Consider the following 25,862-nt stretch of genomic DNA (forward strand, 5'->3'; position numbering starts at 1 on the left):
ACATAAATATAATTGGTTTCAATTGCAACAAATAAAGAGTTTGCTTGAACAGGACATCAAGAATTATGGAATAAGACAAGAACAAAGAGAACTGGAGAGAATGCTGTTTGGTGAAAATGACATATAAATTATTATTGAAATGGTCTATGGAAGATGAAGTAGTTAAATCACAAATGATAAAATGGGCGATAAATATAAATAAGGAAATACAGATGGAGTCATGGGAATACTTATGGAAGAACTCTATGAAAATATCTACATGTTACAATATTAAAGAGAATTGATTCAAAATGTTGTATAGGTGGTACATGACACCTAAGAAATTGGCAAAAATGAACAATCAGGTATCGGATAGATGTTGGAAATGTAAACGCCATGAAGGATCTTTCTACCATATGTGGTGGCCTTGCGAAAAGGCGAAACAATTTTGGCAAATGATTCAGCAAGGGATTTCGAAAATTTTGGGATATACTATTAAAAAGGCACCAGACATCTTTTTGTTGGGATTACAAATGGAAACATTTTAAAGCAAGACAGAACGATAATCTGGTACATGCTTTCAGCTGCATGGACATTATATGCACAAATGTGGAAACAAGACAAAATACCAGAAATATGGGAATGGATTTTGAAAGTTATGCATTGGAGTGAAATGGACAAATTTACAAGAATCTTAAAAGAACAAAATCTAGAGAAGTTTAAAAATGAGTGGGGAATGTTTCAAAAGTATATTGAAAAACAATGGAACATTAAAGGACATCTGGTGATCTTTGACAATGGTTAATTTTTAAAGAAACTATATATGGATTACCGTTTAAAAAAATGGGATTATTGGATTATAACTTTTTCATTTCTTTGTGAATGAATAAGAAGGACTATCACGAAGATGGACTACAATTATAGCCTTTGGTGGGGTTTTTTGCTTTTTTTATGAAGAAAGATTCTTTAATATATAGAGTTTATTACCTTATAACAAATTAAATAAAATAGTAATAGGGAGTTGTTTGTTAAGGGGGTTGGCACTGCCGAGGGTCACCAAAAGGGGGGTGGGGTGGAGAAAATGTTATATATGTGTATTAATTTTTAATAACAAATGATAATATGCTACTACAATATATTACATTATAATAAATTGTTTTAAACTACAACACTTTTCTGTATGATAACTATAATGTATTAGTAGGTCACCAAGAGTGAATATTTTTAGATGGTGCCATTTCTCATTACCTGGTTCTTTTGGTCATGAGGATCATACGAGAATCTGAGAAGCATGCAAGTGGTTTATGTCTTCCTTTAGATGCCTTTTTTTCAAACCAGGATTTTGATTTTCAGCAAAGTCTTGCAACCTCTTTTCAACGACCTCATCAATTAAACCTAGAAAGTTATTTACTTGGAGTTAAAGTTTATCCTGTGAGAACTTTATGTAATTTCTCCTATGCTATAGTCAGGAACATAGATTTATTGATTTGTTTTATTACATTTTAATCCATCATGAAACTCACGGTGGCATAGTTAGAGTTCCCAATAAAATTTCACCCAGGCACTGAAGACCCAGACTGCTTAGATTCATCTATAGTGTGCCTTTGATACAGACTCTACTTCATCCAAAAAAGTTCATGGTTGGAAACAACATCTGTTAAAAAAAATGTAAAACTGTACATCTATAATATCATAAAAGCCATTTGATCCTTGGCAAAACCCAATCTGATTGGTTGGGACTGGGTGAGACTGTGGTGCATTAACCTTTGGCCTGTCAAACTATCAATCAAGAGTACTTGCATGCCATTGGTTGAGTCTGCTCCTCTCTCCCACCCAAGTGGCTGTTGCTAACCAGCAAAGCTGATTCTGTCAGTAAAAGGCAACCAACCTTTGTTCTGGCAGTTACTTGCTCTCCCTACTCCCACTAGCTGAGCCACCTATCACACTGATTCACAGTGGAGAGAAAGAAACCCTTCCCTCAATTGGCTGAGGGAGAGAGGAGGAGGGAAATATCCAGAGAAAGGCTTCCCTTGGTTGGTTGAGGACACCTCCCTATCCTCCTTTGAAAAGGAGGCAATAGACCAGATACACAGAGAGAGATATGGAGGGAAAGCAAGACACACAGAGAGATTGAAGTCCTGTGCTTAAGACCAATGATGTTGTCAGAGACAGACTGTTGGTCTGAAAGGTATTACTAAAGGCCTCTGAGGCAGAACTCATCGGGACAGTCCTGTCTATAGCTGCCAGTTCCAGGTTGGTGGGAAATTCCTGGAGATTCTTTGGTGGAAGTTTGAGGAAGGCATAGGAATTAGGGCTTCAGAGCAGGTTCTTGCTGTGGAAGCTGCCTGGGTGATTTTGGACCATTTACAGACTTCCAGCCTAACCTACCTTACAGTGTTGTTGTCCTTTTCCTATGTAGAGGATGCAGGGGGAAGGTCTGAAGTCAGAGGGGCAGATAAAGGGAGGGAGATAGGGTTGACAATTTCAGTTAGGAAATTCCTGAAGATTTAAGGGGTGGGGCCTGGAGAGGGTGGGGTTTGAGGAGGGTTGGGACCTCAGATAGGTACAATGCCATTTCCTCCTGAGGAACCACTGTTGCCAGTCTCCAGGTGAGGGCTGGAAATCACTCAATTACAATTTCTGTCCAGATTACAGAGATTGAGGTGGAGAGGAGTGAATGCCTTCACTTCGGTGAGTGGATGGGTAGACAGCAAGGGTGGAGGGGCACTCACCCAGAGCCTCTTTCTAGGGTCTGTTGTATTTTTCTCCACAACAGGCCTTATTCCTAGTAGATCATAAAACAAATGCACCAAACATGGCAGATTACAGAAATTGAGATTGCCAGCAGAGATAGAAGCAGAGAGAGCAATTTCAAACAACTCAATTAGCCCACTAATGTCCTTTTTTAAGGCTCACTAGTAATACTGATGACTGTACAGAGACTTCCATAATTGACTTTTATATGCCCAGCAGGGCTTTGAATTTGTGTTTCTTGAACAGCCATACACACACTCCTATGATACATAGAGCACAACCCCCCCCTTTTTTTTTCAAATTGCAGCACAGCATCAGAAGTTGCTGACTCAAGAGAGAGAAAAAAAGCACCAGAAGTCCCATTGGGCATGTGCCAGCTCTAGAGTATGCTTTGTGGCCATTATGTGGTGATCTTTACATTCTTGAAATTCTAAGGCTTCAACCAGACAAAGCATTGGAAATCTATAACTGGACTTCCAGACACTTTTCATTTAAAAACAGCTGTCCTCCCATTTGGGCTGCGATACTGCAGTATTGTGGGGGAGGGGGCCCTTCTCCATAATGTTTGCCTGATAGAAATCTCTGTTCAGGCTCTAAATAAATATACCCTTATAAGGAAAAAAAAGGCTGGCAATCAGACTCACATATATAGTTTCTACAGGGATATGGCACACAAGCAAAGGATTAATCCCCACATCAGAACAGGGCCCTGAACTAAATGCACCAGGTCTGTTTTTAAAGAAAATTAAAGATTTCTAAAGAGCCAGTCTCTACCCTTATCACTGTACCTGTTGGCAAATAAAAAAGGCAGGATCTAACTTATTAATCTCTTTCTGATCCCATTGATGTTAGTGGGAAAGAATGCTTAAACCAGTGTAGCTGAAAAGTGCTTTACTTTGATTGGTTCTTCATACTTAAAATTTACTGTCAAAAATGGAAGCACATCTTCCATGTCACCTACAGATTCCTCAGATTCCTACAGGCCTCAGATTCAGCAGGAGCTCACAGGAGCACAGCTCCTGAACTTTTCTGATGCCCCCCCTCTTCCTCCCCACCAGCCTTGTCCATTGAATGGTAGGTGCAGCTGCACAACAATCCCTAGATTAGGAGAGTGGGCAGCCAGCCAGCCACCAAGGGCTTTGCCACACTCCCAGCAGTTCTCATTAACCCCAGGAGAAGCCCACGCCACCCTTTCTTCACTTCTTATGTGATTTTGGGCTGTGGGTGGCTTGCTGGCCTTTTGATTGAGGGGGGGCAGCCCAGGAGAGCAAGGCCCGCTTGGCTGGCAGGATCTCTAGCCCAAGCAGGCCTCGTTCACCCAGGACTCTCCTTTCTTGTGTTGGGTTGCTTTTGGTTGGGGGGGAGGGCATATGCTAATGAGATATGCTAATGAGCTCCACCACCTATTTTTCTACAAAATGACCCCTGCCTATGTATATACATTGGACTTATGCAATTTAATAATAATAATAATAATAATATTTTATTTTTATATCCCGCCCTCCCCGCTAGGCGGGCTCAGGGCGGCTAACAGACACGGGAGTCTCATGATTCACATTAAACAATAATAGACATGGGAGTCCCGTGATTCATAAAACATAACAACTTAAACATTAATTACAATAAATTATTTAAAATACATAAAAACATATAAACATATAAGATATAAAAATAGGTGCTAAAATGATGTATTTAAGATGGCTAAATGTCTATTCATTCATTAATCAGGTTCTGTCTTAGTTGCCACATGGTGACTCAAATGCTAACTGAAAAAGAAATGTTTTGCAAGCCCTGCGGAATTGGTTCAGGTCCCGCAGGGCTCGCACCATCTCTGGGAGGTCGTTCCACCAGCGAGGGGCTATCACCGAGAAGGCCTGCTCCCTAGTGGCCTTCAGCCTAACTTCTCTTGGCCCAGGGATTGTTAATAAGTTCTGAGAACCAGACCTCAGTGCTCTCCGGGGTACATATGGGGAGAGGCGGTCCTTTAGGTAGGCAGGTCCTCGGCCATATAGGGCTTTAAAGGTAATAACCAGCACCTTATAGCGAACACGGTAGACAACCGGCAGCCAGTGCAGATTGCGCAGCCCAGGCCGTGCAGGCTCCCACCGTGGTAGTCCCTCCAGCAGCCTGGCCGCCGCGTTCTGGACTACCTGGAGTCTCCGTGTTCGGTACAAGGGCAGCCCCATGTAGAGGGCATTGCAGTAGTCTAACCTCGAAGTGACCGTTGCGTGGATCACAGTTGCCAGGTCGGTGCGTTCCAGGAAGGGGGCCAACTGCCTCGCCCTCTTGAGATAAAAGAAGGCGGATCTAGCAGTGGCAGCTACTTGGGCCTCCATTGATAGGGAGGACTCCAGTAGCACCCCCAGGCTCTTGACTTTGCGCACCGGTACCAGTGGCACACCGTCAAAGGCCGGTAAAGTAGTCTCCCCTCCCGGTCCGCCACGGCCCACGCAAAGGACCTCAGTCTTCGCCGGATTCAACTTCAGCCCGCTCAGCCCGAGCCAGTCAGCCACGGCTTGTAGTGCCCAGTCCAAATTTGCTGGGACATCACCAGCCCGGCCGTCCATCAATAGATAGAGCTGGGTGTCATCTGCATATTGATGGCAACCCAGCCCATACCTCCGTGCAATCTGGGCAAGGGGGCGCATAAAGATGTTAAACAGCATCGGGGAGAGGACTGCCCCCTGAGGCACTCCGCAATGGAGTGGATACCTCTGAGACAGTTCCCCCCCGATCGCCACCCTTTGTCCCCGACCCTCAAGAAAGGAGGAGAGCCACTGTAAGGCTAGCCCCCGAATTCCTGCGTCGGCGAGGCGGCGGGTCAGCAGCCGATGGTCAACCATATCGAACGCCGCCGATAGGTCTAACAACAGCAATACTGCCGAGCCGCCTCGATCCAGTTGCCGTCGGAGGTCATCCATGAGGGCGACCAGGACTGTTTCTGTCCCATTATTGAGCTGTCAATTTCTGTCAAATTATTGAGCTGTGACGAAAGCTTCCTGCGTATCAGTGTCAATCTTTCCATGCTTTTAGAACAGTCTTCTGATATTTTTTGACAACAAAGATATATATCCTTAAAGGAGGTGAATCTTTTGGCTGGCCAATTCTCTAAAATTGAATTACAATAATCACATTGCGGGTAAATTACAAGTTGATTTTAAGAGTAACTATGTTTAAAATTAGGAGCCCTGTGGCATAGAGTGGTAAAGCTGCAGTACTGCAGTCCAAGCTCTCTGCTCCCGACCTGATTTTGATCCCGGTGGAAGATGGGTTCAGGTAGCTGGCTCCAGGAAGGAAGCTCCAGGAAGCTGGCTTCCATCCTTTTGAGGTTGGTAAAATGAGTACCCAGCTTGCTGGGGGGAAAGTGTAGATGACTGGGGAAGGCAATGGCAAACCACCCTGCAAAAAGTCTGCTATGAAAACGTCATGATGTGACGTCAACCCAGAATCGGAAACAACTGGTGTTTGCACAGGGGGACTACCTTTACCTTTTATGTTTTAAAATATTTGTGGCAAAAGAAAAGTATTTTACTGCATAAATTTTGTTGGTAATTTCCTGACACCACATTTGATCACAGCCATGTGATGTTACTATAGAGTATATAGAAATGGAGTCTTCATTATTTTTTCTAACTTACTGTCAGTCATTATTCTTCCTAGCATTCTCTTCTCCATCCTTCTTTCCACCTTTTTCAGCAAATATGGAAGGAATCCTTTTTCAATATCTATATATGAGAGATCAAAACAATTTTTAAAAATTAATAATCAAATATGGGAAATTTGGGTTCCCATTTGCAGTGACATATATGATTAGCATTTTTAAGATTATAAATATGATATACAATAATAGATAATGATAAGATTATCTTATATCTGATAAGATTACATATCTGATAAGATTATAAATCAAAACATTTTTCGGGGTTTTTGTAGTTTACAAGGACTCTCACAGCAGTTTACTAAAATAAACCCAAAATGATAAATATAGCAATCCAGAAAACCATTGAAACTTGAAAAAATAGCCAAATAAAACTTTTTGACAGCCACTTAACTTAGAAGGATTAAAAGGTCAAATCTACATTCATGTCACATTAAAAGCCCAACAACAACAACATGGCTTCAATTTCTAAAAGATGAACAGAGATGGTACTTGCTGGGCCTCACAGAGAAGGGAATTGCAAAACATTAACGCTGCCACCAAGAAGGCTGTGTACTATGTAGCTGGTGCCCACTGAACTTCTGGAGGCTAGGATGTGAACAAGGACATATCCAAGTTATCTTAGTAGATAGTAGACTGACTCATCTTAGAGAGGGCAGTCCATAGGCCTTTAAAAACTACAACCAGCACTTGAATTGGGCCTGGAAACAAGCTAGGAGCTGATTAGGGCTGCCAAGCTCCCACCGGGGCTGGGTGATCTGTGGCCCTGGAGGGTAAGTGTGCGCTGTCCTTGGCATGATGACATCACTTGGAAGTGACACCATTGTGCCAGGGATATCATGCCTAGGATGCTCTAGGACTTGCACTCAAAACTCTACGGTACCATAAAGTTTTACCACAAATCTTAGAGTGTTTCCAGTGTGATGCTCTGGGACTCACAGTAAAATACTATGGTAAAAAAGGAAAGGTCCCCTGTGCAAGCACCAGTCGTTTCTGACTCTGGGGTGACGTTGCTTTCACAACATTTTCATGGCAGACTTTTTACGGGGTGGTTTGCCATTGCCTTCCCCAATCATCTACACTTCCCCCCCAGGAAGCTGGGTACTCATTTTACCGACCTTGGAAGGATGGAAGGCTGAGTCAACCTCGAGTCGGCTACCTGAAAACCCAGCTTCTGCCAGGAATCGAACTCAGGTCATGAGCAGAGCTTAGGACTGCAGTACTGCAGCTTTAACACTCTGCGCCATAGAGTTTTATCACGAGTTCTAGAGTGTCCCTGGCGTGATGTTCCCAGTGTGATGATGTCATTCTTCAGTGGCAGAGGGACTTGGCAACCCTAGAGCTGATGAGTGTGTATCATAATGTGTTAGGTTTGAACGTTGACCACAGGTTTTAATTATTTAACCTAGGGTTGCCAATCCCCAGCTGGGGGCAGGGAATCCCCTGGTTTGGAGGCCCTCCTCCTTTTCAGGGTTATCAGAAACTGGGGGGGGGGTGAATGTCCACTGGGCACTCCATTATACCCCATGGAGACTGGTCCCCATAGGGTATAATGAAGAATTGATCCATGGGTATCTGGGGCTCTGAGGACTCCCTGTTTTTTGAAGAAGAGGTGCCAGATTTTCAGCATAGCATCTGGTGCCTCTCCTAAAAAAAACCTCCCCAAGTTTCAAAAAGTTTGGACAAGGCAGTCCATTTCAAAAAGATTGGATGAACAATTCACTCAAAAGAAGGTGCCCCCATCCTGCATGACTTCCTATGAAGGGAATGCATTTAAAAGAAGTGTGGTCACTTTAAATATGATGGCCAGAATTCCCTTTGGAGTTCAATCAGGACTTTCACAACTTTGCTTCTGGCTCTACCCCCAAAATCTCCTGGCTCCATTTCCAAAGATATTTCTTGAGTTGGACCTGGCAACCCTAACTTTTTGTTGTTGTTTAGTTGCACAGTTGACTTGTTTAGTTGCACAGTTGCGACCCCATGGACTAAGTCATGCCAGGCCTTCCTGTATTCCACCATCCTCTGAAGTCCACTCAAATTCATATTAGTTACATCCGTAACGCTGTCCAGCCATCTCATCTTTTGCTTTCCCCTTCTTCTTTTGCCTTCTGTCTATCCTATCCTAATTTAACCAGAGGCAAAGTAATGTTACCATCTTTGGATGGGATCCATCCATGCTGATGTACCATTCAGACCCCAAAATTGAGGAGCATTGATTAATATAATACTGTGATGGACTCAGGAACTTAGCCTGAGAGCTGGGGAACAGGCTTGCAGCTATTCGCTGGAATGTTGCCCTAGCAATGAAAAAGTAACAATATGAGGTTTGCTTAGCAGTGGAACACCTCAGGAGGGGAGTCAGAGCCAAAGAGTCTTCAAGAGAAGTCTTCAGAAGGAGTCTGAAGGGAAGACTGTGGGCTTAGGCTAGTCAGTTGTAAAAACAACTGGACAAGGGGCTGAGAACAACCAGTGAGGCTGAGCTTCTTGTGGGAGACAGAGCTGTGGGTAGTCTCTGTCTCAAGGAGAGAGTTTGAAGGCAGAAGGGGGCCAAACACCAGGCACTTTCTGTGTAGAGGAAATTCTCTGAAGGAGATTTGCCAGCACATCAGGCAATCTCCGTGTACAAACCAAGATCACACCAACACACACTAAAGGGGAACTGGATTCTGGTGATCAGCAGGGTTACCAAGACTCAGACCAGGAAACTAGTTAGGGGTTGAGATGCACAAGGTGCGAGTCCTGGAAGCTAGTGGGAGAGGGTCTGTGAGGGAGAATATACTGGCTGACCAGTCAGGAGTTCTCTATGTGTGTGTGGAAAGAGTGACTGGAAGTTTGTTAATTTTATGGTTTTAAGTAGCCAGAGAACAGAGCTATTTGAACCAGAGTGAGGAACATTCTAAGCACCCAGAAGGCACAGCCTGCCTGAAGTAGAAATCAGTTGAATTCTGAAGCCTGCCTGTTTATTGTTTTTGAAAAGATCTTCTGCCAGTGTTATTTGTTATATTTTACCTCAGCCTGATAAAATCTCTACTCTCAGTAATTAATTTATTCTGCCATCCATCTGCCAACTTTGCCTTTTGAATATTGAACAGTTATAATCAATATTATTTTAGCCCACTCCCTGGCCTTTTGTTATCTAATAAATATTTTTGTGGTTTTTGAAATGGTCTGGTGCCTAATTTTGAGAAGTCTGGCAGGATTTCTGTGAGTGTGACTGAGGGACTGAGGGAAGGTGACTGGGAGAAATTTAAAGTGGTCGCCCTCCCAAATAGACTCTGACCGGGTCCTCACAAATGCCTACCTTATGTTAGCCAAAATGCCCTCAAAACGAGGTTGGGGAATTAGTTAGGTGGGCACCTGGCTCACTAGGAATCTTTTTACCAATATATACCAGGCTCAACCATCCAGAGGGTAATGCTCAATAAAAGGAGTCTAATTTAATAAAACCAATTGTAATTTATTTAGAATAATATAGTTCTTTCACACAAGATAAAAATACAATACAATCACACATTCACACAGGCCTAAGAAACACAGATAGATTGATAGGGGAACATATAAGGGTAGACACACAGGGTAATATTTACCATTGTAGTCTTCGAGGAAGGTTCCAATGGCGACATAAGAGGACAGGGGAAATGGACCCAAAACTGTGGCCAGAGTTGGGGATGGATCTAGACAGTGGAACTGGGATACTGTTAGATGCACACATGAGTGGAGTTGGGTCAGAGGTTAACTAGGCTCCCTTAGACCCCTTAGGGGATGGGAGGTGACGGGGAGGAGAGATGGGAGGCTCTGTGATGACCATGAAGGCTGGACATTAGCAGAGCCAATGGTGAGTCCTTTGGTGACATCCAATTGGGTGTTTGCTTTGACCAATGAACTTCACCTTCGTCCTGGGCAACCTGGAAACTTCCAGGTTGCAACAAGGCCTGAGGCGGCTCCAAGGGTGTCAGTATGGAAATGGCTAGGTACTTGGGATTAAGTGGGCTTATCTGGGAAGGTGACAATAGGGAATCAAATATTGACCTAGGTATCCCCGGTGTAGACAAAAGACCTGGTTATGACAGGAGATGTTCTTCCTCTTTTCTCATCATCTTCTGGGCAGGGGCCTTTGTCTAGGGCTTTGCCAGACAATCAGGAACATTAGTTGAGCTGTTAATCCATTCATGGGGCAGATGGGTTGCTTGCGAGCCAAGGGTGACACAGGGTGTGTACGTGAGCCTTCCACTATGAGGGAATGAAGTCCAGCCTGGCAGGAAGATGGACTCTGGTGGTGTTAGCCCTTGGTTCATGGAAAACAGGCTAGAAACTGCTTGCCTGTACAGTTCATGGTGGTGTGGCTTCTGCCACTGCAGTGGCCAAGACTGGGCACACAAGGAGTAGCTGGCAGCTCATTTGTAGAATGCTGCTGCAAAGCTGAGGCTTATAGTATCCACATAAGCCTTAGAAACTGTAAGCAAAGTCCACTTCTTAGAGCAGATGTGTGAGAGTCAAAACTCCAGGCACCCTGGCAACCATACTGGTGATCACGATGTCCATATGTATGAGAAGTAGGGGACTTTCCTTACACTTGCAGGTCACCTCAGTGGCTTTCCTACTACATGGTGACTTCACTCAGATACCAGATGATACTGAATTAGATTATTTGTATGAACCAATTAAATTGTTTTAAAAACTAATAAATAATACTACATACCTCTTTCTACTGTATCATAGAAGTACCCATGATCCCGAAGGCCACTGAAGACTGAAGGAATGAGATCTGTCAAGCACTGCAAAGCAAATGCCTGTGCTGCAATTTTCTCCTTGACTTTATTTTGTTGTAGCAGCACTTCTGTCTGCTGCTGCATACGACGTTCCTGTTTTTTTTTTTTTAAAAAAAGAGTACCTGTAAATATGAGTAACATAGACATTTCCCTATAGTCCACGCAGCATGTTGGGACTCTCAGAATAGGTTAAGCCTTCTTTAAATGCTACGTTGTCTATTAAATCATAGGAAAACAACAGTAATAATCATATCATTATTAAATATGATCATTTAGTTATTAATGTAGATTACACTGTTAGTGTGGCCAACTGCTGTAAAGAAATCTTATGACTAAATAGTTTGAAAAGGAAAACTGGTGCTGGAAATGAAAATAGCTTAAAATAATAAGGCATAGTCAGTCATACACACTTCTTCAAACCAAATTCTCTTAAGTCTTTCTTTTCTTTTACTTGACAAATCTATAAAGGAGCTATCTTTTGTTTTCTGATCCTGGACCATAATTCACGATGTTTCATCATGCCTTTCTATCATGACACTGTTCCTACTGATGATGCCTATCTTTTGGTGGGGAAAGGCAAGCTTTGTGATTAAGTGGTTGCCTGGTTACCTGTGGTAACAATTGTTTCCAAGGGATTGGACATAATGCAGTTTTCCATGGGCTATGCTGCTGCTTCCCTCACACATTGCTTTACCCCCTTTGCTCTATTACAGCACAGGTCTATATTTTCACAATTTAGCTGGCTTCAAATGTTATGGAAACAGTGTGTGGATTTTACAACTTAACTAAAACATTTGTAAATGGCTGCCAAATGGATTGATACCATTACCATATCTTATTTGTGACAAGAGCCGCTGTGTGCTGACATGATTCACAAAACTAGCATTTGACTTCATCTCAAGGAAAACAGCTTGATTTGAATATGGGAATTTACATATCTAGCCTAGGAAATCCAGTGCCAAACTTCTCTTATAATTCTAATGTAGGGGTGGGGGGAGCACTTGCAGGGATAAATTGGCAAGCAGAAGGCAACTACCTATAGGGATTAGCAGGCAGAAATGTAATAATGAGATTTAACTTGAGCTATGTTTTGTTTATAAATGGGGCTGCCCATTGCAGTGGATACTGAACATGCAGCCCTGCAATGGGGCAAATATCACCCCTGGGGCTCATTCAGTTTGGAAAAAAGGTTCATGAAAGGGCATGTCTGCAGCAGTACCTCCTCCACTGGCATCATCATCCCAATCCACATTGGACCTTACAGCACCTGGGTTAGTAAATTCCTTGCAGCTGCCATGTGACTGTAGGGAATGTGTGTTGGGTCAGGGGTACCCCAGCCTGACTCATGGCAAAACCTATCCTCTAGTTTGGCCTTGAGCAAGTCAGAAGGGGAAAATACTCTGCTTGCACCTGCTATAAGATATGACAAACTGTGGGACAGAAAGACAGAGGCTATACTCCCCTGCCATTATAAATAGGCAATGCCAACCATCCTAAATGATGGCAATGCAGAGAGATGGAGGGAAGTTATTCACTTGTATGAGGAGGAGGAGGAGGAGACGACTGTAGATTAATGGGAGGCAATTAATGGGAGGCCATTAAGGTTGCAGACATGGGATGGGAAATAGAAGCAGATGTCCAGGATATGCCCCACCCAAGCCAAACACAGTCCCTGTCTGCCCTGGGGACAGATTGGGGATGTTTGCTTTATTTGAAAATGTGTGTGTGTGTTGGGGGGGGGCAATAATGAAGCCCATGTAGTACCTAGTACTTAACTTGAGCACTTCAGTATAAGAGGTGGAATATTTTGCCTCTACCTTCCTGTGCACTGGGGTTGGGGAATGTGACCTAATTGGCACCTTTAAAGTTTCAGGGGTGTCAAACTCATTTGTTATGAGGGCCAGATCTGACATAAATGAGACCTTGTCAGGCCGGGCCATGTGTGTCATAAAATGTAATGCCAGGTAGCAGAGGTATAAACTTTACAAAGGACAAAGGCAAATACAGCATTTAATTTTTTTTTTTAAATAAAACATGTTTAAAACAGTAGCACTTGTTGGTCTTAAAGGTGCCTTCTTTGTGTTTCTCCATTGGGATCCAGGAAACTGGGCAAAGAAAGCTCTGGCTTTTTCCTTCCTTCCACAGGGGACTGGGAGGGGGAGGAGCCTCAGCCAATAGAAGGAAGAGAGGCTTGGCTCAGTAGCTCTGGGGTGCAATTGAGAGAGCCTGGCAAAGCAAGCTCTCCCTCCCCCCCTTCCTCCCAAGGGAGAAGCCTCAGTCAATGGGAAAAAATAGAGGTTTTGCTTTCTAACTCCTGTGCAATTGAGCAAGCCTTGCAAAGCAAGCTGTTATGCAAAAGAGAGGGAGAAGAAAGCAGACGACAGCCAGTTGCTCGGGGGCCTGATAGGAGTGCTCCAGGGGCCTGATTCAGCCTCAGGCTGCACATTCGACGCCCTTGGTTTAAACTGTCCTAGGTAGGGGTAAGAAAGTAGGATTGGAGAAAACATTTTTCCTGCAACCCCAATTAACTTTCCAACAGCTTAAAAGTTTATACTATCCTGGAGGAGGTAGTAGTATTAGAATGTGTGTGTGTGGCTGCATGCTTACCCCCTATTCCCAGAACACTGTCAGTGAGATCCTGAAACAGGTCAGTTTCTTCAGTTTTCTTCACCTCTGACCTTTAGTTGGCTCTAGGAGGGTATGGACATGCTCTGTACTCAAGGAGACATCCTGGGTTTCTTTCAGACTTGCAAATGAATGTTTCTCTGCACACCTCAGAAGTCTCTGGAGTACAGAAATCCCCTCCCTTCTGTGAGTGGCTCTGTTTTGCTGCCTTCCTAATAGTCACTCAACTGCTATGTTTGCTACTGAAAAGGAGTGCATGTTCTATAATGAATGCGTTTATATCATTATCTGGAAATCATAGCTATCGCACATATTCATAAATAAAGGAGTATTTTCAGAATGAATGTTTGCATTTGTTATACCTTTTCTTCTCTATGTCGTCTCTCTTGTTCTTCAAGGCGTTGCACTTCAGCTTTTTCTGCATTAAGCAATTCATGATATGCAGCCTGATATGCCCGCAGATTGGCTATCTCTTCTTCTTCTATGACTTCCAGCAAAGCTTGCTCTATAGTTTTACCAACCAAAACTTGAAGTATTGGTTTGACTTCAAGGTTAAAGTCAAAGAGCTGGAAAAAACATACATTCATTTTGTCTCTTTTCCTCAATACCATGTTTTATGAAATGCAGCAGAAAAGTTTATTTATGAAATAGTTGATGAGATAACAGGTGATTCTCTGTTCAGTAACAATGGAGTGATAACATTGGCCCATCTTACAGGGCTACTGCACAGAATACTGAGATAGCATACTTCAAAAACTACAGTTATGTAATTCCTTTTAATTAGATCCAATCAAAAATCACAAAGCCATGTGCAAGCTTTTAAGTTCCTTAGAACAGGTTGGATATTAAAAAATTAAGAAAAGGGGGAACAAACAATGCTTCAGAGTATGAAGAAGACCTTCACACCTGCAATGGGACTAGAACCTTAAAAAACAGCAGTTATATAATAATTGTTTACTGTTAATGTTTTATGATATTTGACTGGGTTGAATCAAAAGTATTACTTTACTGTGACTTTCCAATTTTTCTATGGCTACTATGACACTCTTTGAGATGATATCTCTGAAGCACTCCACTTACTTGACCATGCCAGGAGCCCAGACTTCTCCTGTTGCTTTAAACAACTCTGTCACCATCTGCTGTCTTCCATTATGCCAAGTACTCCTTTCCAGGAGCCCTATGTATGCAATTGTATTATGTACTGAATTCAAATAATTTACAAAATCTTCAGTGTTTACTTATCAATGGAACCCCCAAAAATAAATGGTGAAGCACAACTGGTTATCCTGGGATGATGCAGTGTGACACCACAATCTCAGTACCTCTCCTTCTTCTATCTGGGTGGATGCATCACACCCAGTCTTAGTTGGAATGTAGAGTGGAGTCTCTGGTCTGTTCAGAAAATCATCCGTTTGGCACTCCATATCAACCTCAATAATGCGGTCAGCAATCTCTTCCAGGTACAGTTCTAAAACAATGACATAATGATGACTAATTTTAGGGGGCTGTTATCCTCAGTCACTCCAACTGCGACAAAGAACACTGTTGTCCATCAATTTTTAAAAAGTAAGTTGTGGGAGCATCCATGTCCAAGTCATATATGGGCTGTGTGGTAAAGGGAAAGGCAATCTAACCCCTCAGCCATCTTGGTTTTGCTAATCAAAACTTGGGTTCTTTTAAGATGTTAATAACAGCATAGGGAACTCAGCTCTGATTAGTGAAATTGAGTGGGATTTGAAGGGTTAAACCCCTTTCCCCCATGTGGCTCTGACTGTACATGTGTGCAATTTATCTTTTACACAGGGATAGAGATCAGTGGTCTTTTGTCACAACCATTGTGGACACCCTCGCGTTTAAGGCTTCATCAGATAATGCAGAAGGTGTCACCCCTCCATTTGAACAGAGGAGGCATATGTTTTGGGGGAAAGAAAGCAGAGTTTTGGATTTGAAACACAGAGATGAAAAGAAGAAAATAAATAGAGCTGTACATTGGGTGAAGATGGAATATATGGTGTTGAGGTTTCTCTTTGGGAATCTGGGGTAGTAGATCAGCTGTCTTAGAATCATAGAATCATAGAGTTGGAAGGGACCTCCAGGGTCATCTAGTCCAACCCCCTGCACAATGCAGGAAACTCACAAATACCTCCCCTAAATTTACAGTATCTTCATTGCTCTCGGATGGCCATCTAGCCTCTGTTTAAAAACTTCCAAGGAAAGAGAGCCCACCACCTCCTGAGGAAGCCTGTTCCACTGAGGAACTGCTCTAACAGTCAGGAAGTTCTTCCTAATGTTGAGCTGGAAAGTCTTTTGATTTAATTTCAACCCATTGGTTCTGGTCCTACCTTCTGGGGCCACAGAAAACAATTCCACACCCTCCTCTATATGACAGCCCTTCAAGTACTGTCAGCCCTTCAGAGACTGACCAAGAGAGAGAACTTGGGGTCGTGGTAGATAACTCACTGAAAATGTCAAGACAGTGTGCGATTGCAATAAAAAAGGCCAACGCCATGCTGGGAATTATTAGGAAGGGAACTGAAAACAAATCAGCCAGTATCATAATGCCCCTGTATAAATCGATGGTGCGGTCTCATTTGGAATACTGTGTACAATTCTGGTAACCGCACCTCAAAAAGGATATTATAGCATTGGAAAAAGTCCAGAAAAGGGCAACTAGAATGAAGAAAGGTTAAATCCATGCTGATGACGAGGCCTCTAGTCAGGCGATGGACCTACTGTCATCCATGGCGACACTGGGACTCTCCCAATCTGTTACATCGCCCACGCAGGGCACATGTTAGATTTGAACTTTGCAGCCGGGGTTATGGCGGACGATGTAACTGCAGAAGCAGTGCCATGGTCAGACCACTTTGCCCTTAAGGCTTGTATGGATGCTCCACTCCAAGCCCATTTGGGTGGTGAGCTGATTTTGGCTCGCCTGCAGAGTCTGATGGACCCTGAGCGGTTCCAAATGGCTCTACAGGATCCCTGGCCCCCTGGCGATTCTCTTGATGATCTGGTTGACTCCTGACATGGCCGGCTCTCCAGAGTCATTGATGAGATTGCACCTCAACGCCCTCTTTGCCCCCGTGTTAAGCTGGCCCCATGGTATACCCCAGAGCTGCGACAGCTGAAACGAGGACTCAGATGGTTAGAGAGGCAATGGCGGCGTACTCGAGATGAAGTGACTAGAACATCTTATAGAGAGTTGATTACAGCTCCCCACTGGTGGAACCAATTACCAGAAGAGATTTGGGCCTTGCAGAGCCTTAACCAGTTCTGCCGGGCCTGCAAGACCACCCTCTTCCAGCTGACTTTTCCTTAATGTGGAATTATTTTACCGTCGTTATGTAAAACTGTGTCATGATGAGTAACATCAAGATTGCAGCACCGAATAAATTTGTTGATTTTAAATTTGATAGTTTTAATTGATAGTTTTAATGTAATAGTATATTTTAATTGAGAAATATAATTGTTATGTAATTAGTGTATTTTATTATTGTATTATTGTAATGTCTGCATTTTATGCCATGTAAGCTGCCCTGAGCCTGCTTCGACGGAGAGGCTGGGATAGGAATTAAAAATTATTCTTATTATTAAAACGCTTGGGGCTCTTTAGCTTGGAGAAACGTCGACTGTGGGGTGACATGATAGAGGTTTACAAGATTATGCATGAGATGGAGAAAGTAGATAAAGAAGTACTTTTCTCCCTTTCTCACAATACAAGAACTCGTGGACATTCAATGAAATTGCTGAGCAGTCAGGTTAGAATGGATAAAAGGAAGTACTTCTTCACCCAAAGGGTGATTAACATGTGGAATTCACTGCCACAGGAGGTGGTGGCGGCTACAAGCATAGCCAGCTTCAAGAGGGGATTGGATAAAAATATGGAGCAGAGGTCCATCAGTGGCTATTAGCCACAGTATGTGTATATATATGTGTGTGTGTGTGTGTGTGTGTGTGTATATATATATGTGTGTGTGTGTGTGTGTGTGTGCACACATTTATTGGCCACTGTGTGACACAGAGTGTTGGACTGGATGGGCCATTGCCCTGATCCAACATGGCTTCTCTTATGTTCTTAAGATGGTGATCATATCACTTCTCAGTTGCCTCCTCTCCAGGCTAAACATGCCCAGCTCCTTCAACCTTTCCTTTCTTCAACCTTTCTTCGTCGCCCTCCTTTGGACCTGTTCCAGCTTGTCTATATTCTTCTTAAAATGTGGTGCCCAAAACTGAACACAATACTCCTGGTGAGGTCTTACCAGAGCAGAGTAAAGCGATACCGTCACATCACGTGATCTGGACACTATACTTCTGTTGATACAGCCCAGAATTGCATTTGCCTTTTTAGCCACCACATCACACTGTTGACTCATGTTGACTCATGTTCAGCGTATTATCCACTAAGACCCCTAGATCCTTTTTGCACATACTACTGCTAAATTTTGTCTTGTAAAAACCACCTCTTTGTCTCCACCTGTGCTCTACTTATGCATCTGTAAATAAAGCCAATATTATAAACCAAGCCTGTGTACTGCTGTCCTGTCCCTGGAACTTCTTACCAGTCAGGAAAGTACATGTGGTCTCCCAAATGGGGCAAATAGCATCCCCATAGGGACATTTCAGGTTAGGAACATGGTTGGAGGAAGATCTGGGGTGTTTTTACATTCAGTTTGATCCAGAGTTTTAGAGTCTTCAAATCGCCTGCCACTGTTCCGCTTTAATTATTTCCTTTTTACATTTAAGAGTTTAAGTTTGGGGTGTGTGTGTGTCTCTGATCAGTTAGGACAGCTGGGATACCAGTGCTTAGTTAAATGTATACAATTGCTTGGAAATCATGTCAACACTGCAAAAACAATACAAATTTAAATTACTAGATGAGGCAAGCAATGATATGTAAAAATTTCAAGTGCTCTCAGTTCTCATGCAAATTGCTGCACCTTGTGGTGGCTTTTGGAGGAGTCTTTTAAAATGCATGAAAACTTTTACAATACAAGTTTGAAATGCCTGTAGAGAAAAGACCAGATCAAAATTAGTGTGGAGAAAAATGTTGCAGCAGCAGCTTGGAAACTTATCTCACTGAAACAAATGTACATGCTTCGGGCAGCAACGATGCAAAACAGTTGTGAGAACGTTAGGTAATGTAAAAGGTGAGCTTCCAATGCGGTGATAGAGAGTCACAAACTGCTAGTGTAAAAACACCCTTATGCTCCCTTTCCCCACACACCATTGTCCCAATCTGAATTGGCCTTCACACACCTGGGAATTAAATTCCAAGGACAGACTTTGTAGCATACATCTGATTGCCATGATCTGGGGAGCATACAAGGAAAACAAAGTGTAGTTAGGTCATGAGACCAAAATTGATATAAAACAGTTTCAACTTTATCCTGAAGTTGATGCAAATTTACAGCAAAAGGAAATTGGACAAGAGAACCTTGCTATATAACATCTTTGTTTATAGAGAAATAGCAAAAGGGCAAGATTTTTTTAAAACGAACACATTTGTTTTAGTTGAAAATAACACTCGAGCCAATGTTTGATTTATTGCTTCTAGAATCATAACATACTAGACAGGCTTGGTTTGACTTCAGAAGCCTGCCTGTTTAAACTAGTGATATTAAGGAAGAGCTGTTGACATAACAATGAAAGGCCTACCTGTCTGCACGTTGATACGGCTTCCAGTATCTATAATCTCAGGGACCTTTGCCTCAAACTCTTCCTTTTCTCGCTTTCTGGCAAGCATTTTCCTGTGGGCGTCCCTTTGTTTCTTGATCTCAGCAGGATCAGGTTCATTACTCTGGAAATCATGTGCGTGGGATAATAACGGTTTCAAAGTAGTTCTATTCGGACAGGGATAATGTTAAACAAAACAAAATGTGAGGCTTTTTCAGAGGCTTTTTCTGCACTAACCTTGCTCCGTGGCAAGCTCCCGTTTCTGTCTGGAGCAAGCTAGCGATTCCACACCAGCTGCTCTGTGACGCCATTTTGCTCCGGGGCAATCTGCGATTTGCCATTCAGCAATGTAAACCTGAAAAAACAGGTTTCCATTGCTGCGCGCCAAATCGCAGGTTGCCCCGGAGCAAAATGGCAGCATGGAGCAGCTGGTGTGGAATTACTAGCTTGCTCTGGACAGAAACGGAAGCCTGCTGCAGAGCAAGGTTAGTGTGGAAAAAGCCAGAGATTGTTCTGTAAACTTGACTCTTGGAGTGAAAGATTGTGGATGGAAGCCAGTGAATCCTACCTAGAAGTAAGCCCTCTGGAATTAAATAAGGCTTACTCACATGCATTTAGGGATTGCAGCCTTTGTTAAAACAATTTGACTAAAACATCCTCTGCATTGTATTCCCTAGTTGCAGAATAGTACAACCTGACCAGTCCACAAAAATAGAACACAGTTAAGGTGGTTCATGGTTTTTGGAAATTTTATTCAGACACACCTAATTCAAGCATCATTAAAGATTAAGTCTAGCAGGTAATCCAGCTTTTCAAAATTGGTTATCTGTCTTCAGTGTAATGATTTACTAAACCATGGATAAACCATGGAAAAAAACAGTGTGGATAAACCATGGAAAAAAGGGTTTTTCCTCACAATATGTTTTAGGTGTATATTTAAGATATTTAAAATAAAAACCTCATTGATTTACTTCATTTATAACGCAATGGAGATCCAAAGCAGCTCCATCAGTGTCTTCTCTGTTTCATCCTCACACCATCTCTGTGAGGTAAGTTAGGCCCAAGTTCACCCAACAAGCTTCCACGGTAGTGTGGGGATTCAGACTTGGGTCTTCCTGATCAAGTCTGACATTCTAATCACTACAACATCTTAATAGTATGAATTTATTTAGGGATTTTTAACCTACCATTCTCTGAAACTGGACTCAAGTCAGGGTACAATGATATTTTTAAAAATGCAATTAAATACCATCAGAACAAATAGTGAAATCAAGCTATTTCCCGCAATGGATGTCAGAGTTAGGAGTGCTTCTGACTAGCTCCTCCTTACACAGTCTCACCAACATGGAGGACTTCTTAACAACTTCAATAAAACTATTTTATAAAATAGGAATAGTCACTGAAAGAGCTCTAACTCTTGCAGTGCTTGACCTAACAGCTGTACAGAAGGGAATGACCAATTAGTGTGGGTCGGCAGAGTGGAGCTGCTACATGGGATGATACTGGGGGAGAGAGTTGGTCTTGCATGTACATGGGTCTCAGGTCACAAAAAGGTTTAGAAGTAACAAACATGTTGAAGAGAAATCAGCATCCTCCTACTTCTCATCTTCTGTGAACAGAGCAAGAGCTTGTGCAATATTATGAGGAGTTTCTACAGACACATCCTTGTTGCATCCCTCAAACCCTACATCCCATTCTGTTCCCTGATCTCCAAAGGAAGCTCATTCCACCAGATGGGCCAGGACTGAAAAGGCCCTGGCCTTGGTCAAGGCAAGTCAGACATCTCTGGGGCTGGGTGGAATCTCACAAAGGATTTCTCCATGAGAATTTGAGAAGTCTGGCTACACAGTAATCATCACCATATGAGTAAAATCCACTGAACATTTCAGTGTTATTCTGTGGCTTCAGTACCTGGCTTTACAGATGTGTGAAAGCAATTATGTAAAGCTGTTGTAGTGATCTTTGTATACTTCAGAATGTGAGCCTGAACAACTGGGATGTTTCAAGGGAATATGTGAACATTCATATAATCCCACAAATATTCACCCCAATGTTCCCTCTAAACTGCAGAGTCTTGTGAGCAAAAATTCGACTTTTGAGCTAGTGGCATTAAAGTTGTGAGCTACTGCATAAATTAGTGTGCTCTCGGGTCATCCTTCCTGAGCTAAGATAAAAATGTGTGAGCTGGAGGTTAAAAATCTAAGCTAGCTCACACTAACTTAGCTTAGAGGGAACACTGATTCCAATTATTCACAGAAGGTGAAATCTAGTTCCTAGGGGGAAAATTGACACAGAATGGTGAGAATATATACACTAAGCTAAAGGTTTGTCCTTTGGGCATATATGAAAGCATATCACACATTTCTTCACTTCATTATGAGCCTCACACAATTCTACATTTGCCGACTCTGAGTTGGGAAATTCCTGAAAATTGGGTGAGGGGGTGGAACCTGGGAAGGGTGGGGTTTGGGGATGTAAGGGACCTCAGTGGAGTATAGTGCTACAGAATCCACTCTCTAAAGCAGCCATTTTCTCCAGGGGAACTGATCTATGTATTGGATCAGTTGTAATTCTGGGAGATCTTCAGACACCTCGTAATATTGCACAAGCTCTTGCTGTGTTTACAGAAGATGAGAAGTAGGAGGATGCTGCTTTCTCTTCAACATGTTTGTTACTTCTAAACCTTTTTGTGACCTGAGACCCATGTACATGCAAGACCAACTCTGTGGCAAACCTACACAGTTCTCAGGCTAAAAGCAGACTATAAAATGAAAATGAACAATTCATTAAAAGGCTGGATAGAAAGAAACATTTTGGCCTGGCACCTGAAAGAGAGAACTGTAGGCACCAGGTGAGCTTCAAGGGGAAGGGCATTCCAGGTCAGGTGCCACCCCCCTTGTCTCCTGGCCAGCTCTCATCTCTGAAGATGGAGGCATAAAGAGCGGGGCTTGTGAGGAAGATATTAGCCACTGGGTTGACCAGTACTGCAAATTTCATGATAGTCAGCTGACTGTGTGTAGTAACTTTTTTTTAATTATAAAGGGATTAACATGAATGTACAAAACAGCCCATAAAAAGGTGCTTCTTCAGGATTGGTGTACATTTCCAATAATAATTTGATCACCTTCTAATACATGAAAGTGAATTATTAATGTTAAAAAAACATACCCAAGGTAATTCATTAAGAGCATATGTGTTGCCCCGAACCACTCTCCTGTCATACATAAGATTCCCATAGCGAGTTGGGCCACCATCTCTGCAATTCATAAAATTGAGAGGAGAAATAAACTTATATCAGAATGACATTTATCATCAAGTATGTAGTAGAAAGAGAGGCTTAATATCAGTAATGAATCCAGAGAAGAACCAAATGTACCAAGTGCTCTGAATATTATGAGGCTTTGTGATTTTTTTTTTTTAAAGTATTTATTTGTTGGATCCCACAAAGGATTTCTGCAGATGGAAGGGGGAGAGATTTCTATGGATTCTGTTCCCCCTTCCTGGCTGCAGAATTCTGACTTCCTCCAAGGTATTTCCTCCAGAAGCATGAGTATTGGGGGGAGGGGTGTCATCTAGGGCTATAGCAAGAAAAGGGAGTGGGGGCAGCCCCATACTGTTGACTGAAATCTCTTCCTTTCCTAGAAATCCTCTGTTAAGGGCTGGCTTGCCCACTAGGCAAACTAGGTGCTTGCCGAATTGGGCTCCCCCACCCATGACAAACGCCTAGTTTGCAGGCCTGCCTGCCTCTCTCCCCTCTGCCATGGCGATGGCACCTTTCCTTCCCTTCCCTCCCTTTCTGCTCGCCCCCCCCCCATCGCCAAGGCTTGGCCCTGCCGGCTTTGACATGGCCAGCATCTTATCCCGGCCCTGCCTCTATGAGATCCAAGCCACTATCTGGGATGTGTACAAGGAAGGATACTCTGTTTCATTCAGGCTACATTCTACTTCCTGAGACTCTGCATGGTGGAATAATATAGTGTCTGACTGGGAATGAGGAAACTTGGGCTCAAATTCTACCTCAGCCATTAAATGCACTGAATGATTGTGGGCTAGTCAATGTCTCCTAGGCTACTCTACCCATAGGCAGGCACACGATACTATTGGGCAAATTATATATTTGTGAAATTAAAACTTTCTCCAGCATCAGAGCCCTGTTCTAAATCAAGACACCCCCCCCCCCACATTGCTTTCTAATGGTTAAGAAAATGTCTTGAGATCCAGTGATGGATTAAACACTCATGTACCACTAGTTTGACTTTTAGCAACTGAAAATAAAAAGTGTCAGATTTAAAGGAGGGAAGGCCCGGGAATTCCATGAATTGAGCATTCTGTTGTATAGATTAAACGGAGAGCTTCCTGTGTTTCATGACAGGAAAAATCCCTGTGTGGAAGCAGCTATAATTAATTGTCAGTATTCTTTTTCCTTTTATTTATCCTTTCCTTTTATTTATTAGCTTGATGTTCTGCCTTTCAGCAATATGCCTTTGCAGGATAAGAAGAAAATAATACACAGCAGATTAGTGAGATAGTAAATGAAACTGTTTTCCTAGTACTATAAAACTATGCTGTTTTTCACAGGATACAACAGTAAAATAAAGATTAAAAGATTATATAATTTTGTTTTGACTTGTAGAAAATAGCTCTCACTGGACCCTCTTAACACTAGAAGGATACTGTAAGGAGGAAATCAAACCAACCTGAAGTAGACTCAACTGTAACAGAATGCATATATAAATGCAAGATCTGAGCACACTGCTTGTGAAATGTCTAAGTACTCTGGATGAGTGTGTCACTATGCACCCAGTTCAAAAACCTCTTCTATGAATGGAAGGACACTTCTGCCATCAAAAGAGGGGTTAGGGTGATTTTTGTCAATTCCCCCTTTCCAACGCAGACCCTTATGATGACCTAGTCCAGGGGTGGCCAATGGTAGCTTTCCAGATGTTTTTGCCTACAACTCCCATCAGCCCCAGCCAGCATGGGCAATGGCTGGGGCTGATGGGAGTTGTAGGCAAAAAACATATGGAGAGCTACTGTTGACCACCCCTGACCTTGTCCATTCCCGCACTCAGATGAAGGATTTTCCCTCTGTTTTTTCTTCCTTTCTGCCTGAGCAGCCTCTTTAACTATTTTCTTCTTATCCGAATATATATCACTGTCCCAGGCTGTCACTTTATTGTATTTTGATGCTGGCTCAGCTCAAGAAAATGAGGGAAGAGGCAAGATCAAGACCGGATCCAGACTGGCACTTTAAGACAACACAGGAAGAGCTCCCAGACAGATAAAAAAATCAAGTCCAAACAAGCACATCTGCCTCCCCTCCCCCTCCTGTACTCACCCTATTTTTAGGTGTGTCTGAGATGGCTCAAAAAATTACCACTTCTGAAGCGGTAGCAAATTTTTGCACCACAAGTTATCTGCCTTTCTGGCATCTAGATGCTGGCGCATGCAAGCAAGGCGGATTGGCAGTGTGAACCCACCAGGCCACCCCAAGCTGCTTCCGGCTTTTTAAAAAAAAAATACGGTACATTGCTTCCAAGTGCACAGGCACATATGCACATGACCATTACTGAAATGAATGGGGGGAAAGGAACCCGAACCAAGCTGAGGGAATAATGCATTACAGCCATCTGACCACCCCAAAGTGCCTCCTGTACGGGATACAGGCACATTGCAGGGGAGTGTGTGGATGGGCTTCCACTGCTCTATTTTGAGCCAGCCCGATTTGGGACACCTCCCAAGCGCCCCAAGCTGCCAGTCTGAACCCAGCCCAAGAGAGGCTTTTAAAATTCAAAAACAAAATATTTTATTCAATATAGAGGAGGAAAGGTCAGGTGAAATCAGGGGTAATATGTCTGAGGTGAATCAATCATAACTCTGAGGTAATTTATCATAATCACAAATTCCAGTCCCTGTGTTTCTTGCATGTGAGAATTTTAAAGCTCTTCACACAGCCTTAGAATCTTTGAGTTGAGAAACGTTGATCTCAGCGTTTCCTAAACACTCCAGTATACTTTTTTGAGTTTAACTGACTTTTCAGGTTTCCAAAGGCAAGGTGCACTAACAAGAACTCAAATTCTTTTTGTAAACACACCAAGGATCACTCTACTCTTTGAGCTATTTCCATTTCCAGCTGGGTAGGGAACCACTTCTCTAACTAGAAGATCTATCCCCATTTTTTGCCCAATTGGGAATCTTCACTGATCCACTCATTCCTCCTTACCAACCTTCCCAGTCCTCAATCAGTATGACATTGCTTTCAGTCAGAGCTAAACTCTTCTTAGTCAGTTAGGGCTAAACTAAAACTGAGTTTTCTCAGTTCCCAAGTATTTCTGCTCAACTAATACTAACCAATCAAAGTCCTTTGAGCAGTCTGTCACTCAAGGCTTTCTGGCTTTGTG

The 25,862-nt window shown here is 42.8% G+C and overlaps 1 protein-coding gene across 1 annotated transcript in view; it reads right to left on the bottom strand.

Annotated features, from left to right (window-relative positions):
- Nucleotides 1-25,862, bottom strand: part of RSPH3 (radial spoke head 3) — a 47,268-nt gene that overhangs the window by 20,788 nt on the left and 618 nt on the right. The window contains exons 2-8 of the mRNA XM_060241600.1: nt 22,630-22,717; nt 19,444-19,585; nt 15,108-15,253; nt 14,148-14,351; nt 11,091-11,253; nt 6,372-6,458; nt 1,228-1,374 (exon numbers count right to left, since the gene is read on the bottom strand). Coding sequence (XP_060097583.1) covers nt 1,250-1,374; nt 6,372-6,458; nt 11,091-11,253; nt 14,148-14,351; nt 15,108-15,253; nt 19,444-19,585; nt 22,630-22,717 — 955 coding nt within the window. The 3' untranslated portion in view covers nt 1,228-1,249. The remainder of the gene's footprint in view (nt 1-1,227; nt 1,375-6,371; nt 6,459-11,090; nt 11,254-14,147; nt 14,352-15,107; nt 15,254-19,443; nt 19,586-22,629; nt 22,718-25,862) is intronic.

This window comes from Heteronotia binoei, chromosome 1 (assembly GCF_032191835.1).
Source record: "Heteronotia binoei isolate CCM8104 ecotype False Entrance Well chromosome 1, APGP_CSIRO_Hbin_v1, whole genome shotgun sequence".
In the NCBI taxonomy this organism is placed as follows: domain Eukaryota; kingdom Metazoa; phylum Chordata; class Lepidosauria; order Squamata; family Gekkonidae; genus Heteronotia; species Heteronotia binoei.